The sequence below is a fragment of the Peromyscus leucopus genome, chromosome 1 (genome assembly GCF_004664715.2).
Source record: "Peromyscus leucopus breed LL Stock chromosome 1, UCI_PerLeu_2.1, whole genome shotgun sequence".
Lineage (NCBI taxonomy): Eukaryota > Metazoa > Chordata > Mammalia > Rodentia > Cricetidae > Peromyscus > Peromyscus leucopus.
Window position 1 is genome coordinate 101,664,210 of NC_051063.1, and position 8,166 is coordinate 101,672,375.

Here is an 8,166-nt window from a genome sequence, read left to right on the forward strand (position 1 = left end):
GGATGCAGACATCCACGGCTAGGTCCCTGGTAGAGCGCTGGGAGTCTAATTAGCAAGAAAGGTGAGGGTTTATATGAGCAAGAATTGTTGAAACCAAGATTGGATAAAGCACAGGGACAAATAGCCAAAATAATGGAAACATATGAACTATGAACCAAAGGCTGAGGGGCCCCCAACTGGATCAGGCCCTCTGAAGAGGTGAGACAGTTGGTTGGCTTGATCTGTTTGGGAGGTATCTAGGCAGTGGCACCAGGTCCTGGGCTCGCTGCATGAGATAGCTGTTTGAAACCTGGGACTTATACAGGGACGCTTGGCTCAATCTGGGAGGAGGGGACTGGACCTGCCTGGACTGAGTCTACCAGGTCGATCTCAGTCCTGGGGGTGGCCTTGATCTGGAGGAGGTGGGAATGGGAGGTGGGCTGGGGGGAAGGGGGGGGGGCAGGAAGGGGGAGAACAAAGGAATCTGTGGCTGTTATGTAGAACTGAATCATATTGTAAAATAAAATAAAAAAAAGAAAAAAAATATTTAAAAAAAGAAAAAGTCAACAGCGATCTGAAAAGGGAAAGTTGTAAAAATAATAGAATATTACAGATAGAAAAAGTAGTAATTTGACAATAAAAGTGGTTCAAAAACATTAAAAAAAAAAAGAACCAAGTCACCTGTCATCTAAGTCTTACAGTTTTTATGTGACAAGTTACATTTCTTGGAGAGCTCAGTCATCAAAAAACAAGCAACATTAAGCAAGAACATATAAAAGCTGACACTCAAAAACATCCTCTATAACTTCTAGCAAGAGAAACAGCCATAACACTAATAATGAACATAGCTCAAATAGGGCTCAAGGGATTATAGTTCAGGAAAAGTTCTAGTTGAGAATATTGTCAATAGGAATCAGTTAATGGGTCTATCACATCTGAAAATGGTCTTCATTAGATAGTTTCCTCATCATACATTTACCCAACTTCTCTTTATCAAGAACAGAAGAGCTAGGCTGAATATCAGATTCAAAACCATCTTCATAAATAATTTACCACCCAGGACATCCCTGAATAAATTACAGTCTGCAAATCAAACCCAGGTTGCTGTTTGTTTGTATAAGCAAGTCTGGGTTGGTATATAACTGCAGACATGCACTAACATGTGGCCTGTGCCTACTTTTACACTGTACCAGAGAAAGGCATTGATTTAAAGAGAGAATAAATCAATCACAATGCAGAAGATATTCAATGTCCTAAGATTTTAATTAAAGATAATACATATAATTGCCAACACACAGATGGTTCATCTTTTTCTTCAGGCTAGAAACAAGATGCTAACTGCCTAAATAACCAAAGATAATACAAGAATAAACTACTATGCTCCTTTAATCCATATTTCCTTCCTACCATGAGCTAATGATGCTGAAATGACTCAAAATGGAGATAAATGGAACTGTGTGGAAGGTAGACCAACTGATTTGTTAAATAGAGAATAACAAAGGTAATTATGATTAATTTATCACAGTAGTTTCCCCTTAATGATTCTACTTCCAAGAAAATATTTTCCTTTAGGAGATAATTACCTTTGAAACTCACATGTTCTAATATTTTGACTATTATAAGAACGAATAAAATATTCAGTAGCATCATTTTATGTTACAAAATATTATATATTGTAAAAGATTATTTTACTATAATTTGTTACTGAGATAAATTGTAATATTACACAAGTGCAAATAGTCATCCTTGACTGTTATAATACTCAAAGAGAAGATTAACTTCACTGCAAAGAAAAGATGACCCATTCCTTTGTGCTAGCTTCAAGAAACAACTCTTCCCATGCTACATTTTTTATCTTGCATGGAATTCCAGGACTGGAGGATTATCAATATTGGGTTGCCTTTCCATTCTGTGTCTGTCATGTATATTGTGGCAATGACTGGAAATATCATTATCCTACACATAATCCGGATTGACCACACACTGCATGTCCCCATGTATCTCTTTCTGGCTATGCTGGCTACCACTGACCTGGTCCTGTCCACCTCCACACAACTTAAAATGCTGGCCATACTCTTGTTTCATGATCATAAGATTGAATACCATGCCTTCCTCATCCAAGTGTTCTTCATACATGCCTTTTCTTCTGTGGAGTCTGGGGTGCTCATGGCGATGGCCTTGGACCGCTATGTGGCTATCTGCTTCCCACTCCGACATTCTAGCATTCTGACCACATCTGTAGTCATCAAACTTAGGGCAGCTGTGATGGTCAGAGGGCTGCTGTGGGTGAGCCCTTTCTGCTTCATGATCTCCAGGATGCCCTTCTGCCCCAACAAGGTCATTCCCCAGTCCTACTGTGAGCACATGGCTGTACTCAAGTTAGTGTGTGCTGACATCAGAATCAATCACGGATATGGGCTCATTGTGGCTTTCTCTGTGGCTAGCTTTGATCTAATTGTCATCAGTGTATCTTATGTGATGATTCTGAAAGCTGTGCTGAGGTTACCTTCAGGTGAAGCCCGTCTCAGAGCTTTTGGTACATGTGCTTCTCATATTGGTGTAATCTTAACCTTATATATTCCAGCCCTTTTCACTTTCCTTACCCACCACTTTGGCCACCACGTGCCTCACATTGTACACATAATATTTGCTAATGTCTATCTTCTAGTTCCTCCCATGCTCAACCCCATCATCTATGGAGTTAGAACCAAACAGATCAGGGACAGGGTTATCCAAGGATGTTGTGGAAAAGGCCCTTGAACCAGGGATCACAGCATCCTATGATTCAGTTACCCACACTGATGTATCCACACAGATGAGGAACAGTTCCCAGGCTCTTACCTACCATTATAAACTCATCGCTATGAGAAAAGCTAGCCTACAGGCTGAAAACCTTCCAGAACAAGAAAGAATGAATTTCATGGTACCCACAGACAGAAATCTGAGAGATGTGATGTATAGTAGGCTTAATTGCTGTTTATTCATCTTGAAAGAATGTACTTATCATCCATTCAATCAGTAAACATTTCACTGGATTGCCATGGTTTAAATAGATGGTCACACAATTTGAAAAGAATGAATTTCATTAGTTAAAAATACACATATTTATTCCATCTGAGAATCTCTTTATTGAAAAATATACTTTTTAGAAATAGACATGTTCAAAGTCCTGTCTGAATCAAAAACTATAACATAAATAGAAAACTTACAACTCATTCTGTAGGAACTGAGTGTGGTGGTAAATGCCAATAATCACATCATCAGGGAACCTGAGGCAGGAACATTGTGAATTTGAGGCCAGTCTGGACTATACAGAAAAACTTTATCTCAATAAATTAAAAAGAAAGGAGAGAGGAAGGAAAGAGGGAGGTAAGGAAGGAGGAAAGGAGCAGGGGAGAAGAGAAGGAGGAAATGGAAGAAAGGCAGACTGGGAAGGAAGGAGAGAAGAATATGAGGGGAAGAGGGTAGGAGGGAGAGGGAAAAATAAGTGAAACCAAATGAAGAAATATGATTGGATACTAGTACTATTTTATTTGTAACAAAGATGTGAAGAATTACTGACATGCTATTAAGTTTTAGAGAAAATAAATTTAATTTCCATAATTCTCAATGCTAATTATAAAATGAATACATATGCTTATGAGCTTATTTAATAAAGACACATAAATGCTAATAATACCTGCTGTTGTCAATAAGACTGAAAACTTTAGTTTTCCTTTTTGCAAAAATATTTTTCAAAATTCTTCAATTGCTGCCATTTAATTTTTCTATGTAAAAAATAATTATGATAAGGTTTACATTGGGGCTGGAGAGATGACTCAGCAACTGAGAGCCCTTGCTGCTCTTCCAGAGGACCCAGGTTCAATTCCCAGCACCCACATAGTAATTCACACCTGTTTGTGAGCTGCTCCATTTCCAGGGCTTCTGACACCCTCACATAGACTTACATGCAGGTAAAGCACCAATGAAAATAAAATAAAAATAAATTATTAAAAAGGCTTATTAAAAAAAGAAAAAATTTACATGATCCCTGGTATATAGACACATAAAATAGGTATACAAAAACATTTTACCGATAATAAATTACAAAAAAAAATTTATTTTAAAGGAGTTCTTTGACATATGTAAAATTTTGCTACTGATTAAAGACATGAGAAATTTTGCATACTAATGAAGGACACATGGTTTAAGGCTTTGGCAGTACTGGAAGGCAATGGAAACTGCTGGGACCCACAGAAGAATGTTATGTCATTGGGGTGTGACATTTGAGGGGGCATTAGGAATCCCAGCTCATTATTTCTCTTGGCCTGCAAGCTGATATGAGGTGAACAGGCTTACAGCAAAGCCTCCTGTCATGATTAATTGACTCAAAGCAACAGAGCCAAGAGAACAGTACCTGACCTCTGTATCCACTTGCCAAAGTAGGATTTTCTTCCTCTTTATTTGTATCTCAGGTGACTTGTTACAGTGATGAAAATCTGACTAGAATAAAGCAATCACACACACACACACACACACACACACACACACACACACACACTTAAAAAAATGGAATTTTAGGTGTGCATTATTTCTTTAATTAACCTGAAGTCTAGGGGACAGGGATTCATTCACAAGTGGCCTGAAACACTAGAGTGACTATTAAAAGGCAAGGATATTACACTGGAGCAGTGATGTATTGAGCATTCATAGACATGGGGGAATATAAACCATTCATTTCACTCAGATTTTATCTTCTAGTCAGGAAATAGATGTGAAAACAATACAAATGGAATACCTGTGATGCCACCCATGCAGTGACTCTAGACATTAAAAAATGAATGAAAATTTATAAATGAAACCCAGAATTGTTATTTAAAATAAAAAATGGTGGTTATTCTGGGTCTTATAAAAAAGTAGTTTTAATTCATCAGACACATAAAAGTAGGAAGGATGTGTGAAATAGAGGACTCAGCATTTGCAAGGATATGAGCCATGAGAGTTCTAAAAGAAATAGTAATGTGGTTACAGACAGACAACTATCCAGCAGAGTCCAATAAGTGGCTGAGTTCTGAGGAGCTTGGGTTAAGTTTACAGGATATGGAGAGATCCCTCACTGTTTCCACCAAGAAATCCCAAGTGAGGTCAGAAGAGACATCCTGATGGAATTCTTCAGAAATCTTTTTCTCTATCTCTCTGTCTATCTGTCTCTCTCTCTCTCTCAAAAAAGTTTCTAAAAACAATGGTATTTCTAAGACTAATCCAAACAAAATGCCACTCCCTTCTGGGGTATGCAAAAGGTGTGGCAAAGGCACATATTGGACCAACAAATGAAGATCAACAAAGAACAGACAGACTTTGCAATCAGGAAATGTTTGGGGGAGGAAATGATTTTGAGGGGTTTATCACAGGCCCCCATGTCATTCCCTGTCATTGTGGGGGTAACTCCTTCCCAGAGCAATTAAAGGGGTTAATGCCTTTAATTAACCATACTGCTCTGAATGATAGAACAGCATTAGAAAATAAAACAAAAGTTTCAGGAGAAACTATAAAACAAATATTTTAGCAGACCTCTATAAGTGACCAAAGACCAAAGAAAAAGGTATGAATAAATGACATTGTAATTTATTGGTCCTATAGACACAGAGGCAGATGTAACAATATTTGCCCCAGAATCTTGGCATCCAAATTGACCTCTTCAGAAGGTAAATGTTCAGCTTTTAGGGGTTGGAACTTTATCTCAGGTAAAACAAAGCACAAGATGGGTTGAGTCGAATATATAGTGCCAGAAGGGCAGAGAGGAAAATTAAAGCCATATGTGGATAATATAATAATGAATTTATGGGAGCTTGATTTGTTACAGCAATGATAGAATACCCAGATTAACATTTTTCCAATCTCAGAAACAAACCATAAACTAACATATGTTTCTGGGAAAAATATTAAAAGGTATTATAAAGAATAGTCACCAACCATTCAGGTTGTACAAAAACAGGGCACAACAGCTGTTGATCCTTCAAAGGTACCAACAGTCTTACCTCTTAAATAGCTGATTGACAAACATGTCTGGGTGAAACGATGGCCTTTGACATCAGAAAAATTACAGGCCTTAGAACTGCTAGTACAAGATCAGCTAAATACTTAACATATTGAAGAATGGACCAGTCCTTGGAATTCTCTTGTATTTGTTATTTAAAAGAAATCTGGAAAATGGAGAATGGTAACAGATCTAAAAGCTGTTAATAAGGTGATTCAGCTAATGTGCTCTTCACAGTCTGGAAATCCCTCGCCAACTGTTACCTAAAGGATGGTCTATTATAGTTATCAATTTAAAAACCTGTTGAGTCACTACACATTTACAAGGAAAGGATAGAGAAAAACTTCCCTTCATGGTGCCTACTTATAATAATTCTCAGCCTCCTAAGAAATATCAATGGAATGTTCTCCTACAAAGAATGTTAAACAGCCCCACCCTATGCCAATATTTTATATGACAGCCATTGGAAATGATTCATGTACAATTTCCCTCAGTCTATAATTTACCATTATATGATGACACCTTATTAGCCAATTCAAATGTGGATACTTTAGGGAAAATGTTTGAAGAAGGAAAGAAAAATTTGCCTTGCTGGAGATTACAAATTGCTCCTGGAAAAAAAAATACAAAGAGAAGACTCTATTAATTTCTTATGATATAAAATAGGTCTAGAAAAAAATTAAACCCCAAAAAGTACAAATCAGGAGAGACCAATTGTGAAGTCTTAATGACTTTCAAAAATTGCTGGGAGACATTGCCCATCTAAAGCCCACTAATGAAGTAACAAATCAAGAACTGAGTAATTTGGTCAGGACCTTAAAGGGTGACAAGGACTTAAATAGTCCAAGAGAATTATCAGCTGAGAGAGAATTGACTTTGGTTGAAAAGAAATTACAGTATGTAGATGTGGATCATTTGGGTCTGGAGCTTGATTGCATCCTGGTTATTTTACCCTCTATATATTCTTCTACAGGGATTTTAATGCAGAGGGGAGATATTATCTTGGAATAGATATTTTATCACACAAACAGAGTAAAAAATTGATGACATAAGTGGAAAAGTTTTCTGAGTTGATTCTAAAAGGAAAATTAAGATTTCATCAATTGATAGGAATGGACCCAACAGAAATTGTAGTACATTTTACTAAAGCAGAAATTTCCTCTTTATGAGCAGAAAATGAACATTAGAAAAGAGCTCACAGTAATTTTTTGGGAGAGATTAACAACAAATACCCCCAAAACAAGAAAATTTAGTTTATAGAAAACTAACTGGATCTTTCCTCATATTGTATGGGTAACACCAATTTCTGGAGCCCCTACATTCTATACTGATGCAATCAGGAAAGGTAGGTTATATATCAGCACATTTAAGTAAAGTAGCTCAAAGCCCTTATGATTCTGTCCAAAGTTATAATTATATGCTATTCTCATGGTATTAATGGATTTTACAGAACCTCTTAATATAATTACTGACTCTCAATACACAGAAAGAGTTATTTTACACTTTGAAACCACTGAACTTATTTTTGATGAGTCAGAATTAACTTCATTATTTATACAACTAAAGGAACTAGTAAGGAATAGGTATTATTCCTTATATATAATACATATCAGTTCTTACATGGGTCTGCCAGGCCCTCGAGCACAAGGTAATGATGAAATTAATCAGATATTAATAGGAAATGTGTTGGAGTCCTCAGAATTTCTAAAAAAAACAAAAACAAAAACAAAAACACTATGTCAATAGCAAGAGTTTGAAAAGGATTTTGCCCTCACTTGAAATCAAGCCAAGGAAATTATAAGAAAATGTCCTACTTACTCCTTGTATAATCAAATTCCATTACCTGCAGGAAGTAACCCAAAGGGCACTCAAAGAAATGAAATTTGGTAAATGGACGTATTTCATCTTTCAGAGTTTTGAAAATTAAAATATGTATACCACATCATAAATATATATTCAGGATTTCAATAGGCAACTGCTTTGAGTTCTGAAAAGGCTGATTCTGTAATTACACACCTATTAGAATTCATGGCCATCATGAGAACACCTGTACAAATTAAAACTGACAATGGTCCAGCATATGTCGCTAGTAAAATGAAACAGTTTTTTTTTACATATTACAACATAAAGCATGTTACAGGTATATCACACAATCCTACAAGACAAGCAGT

The 8,166-nt window shown here is 36.6% G+C and overlaps 1 protein-coding gene across 1 annotated transcript; it reads left to right on the plus strand.

The window, feature by feature from the left end:
* The first annotated feature begins 1,775 nt into the window (after positions 1 to 1,775).
* On the plus strand, positions 1,776 to 2,739 carry LOC114706589 (olfactory receptor 52R1-like). The gene is given in 2 exon segments (XM_028889044.1): positions 1,776 to 1,892; positions 1,894 to 2,739. Coding segments are annotated over 2 exon segments (963 nt in total).
* The last annotated feature ends 5,427 nt before the right edge of the window (positions 2,740 to 8,166 follow it).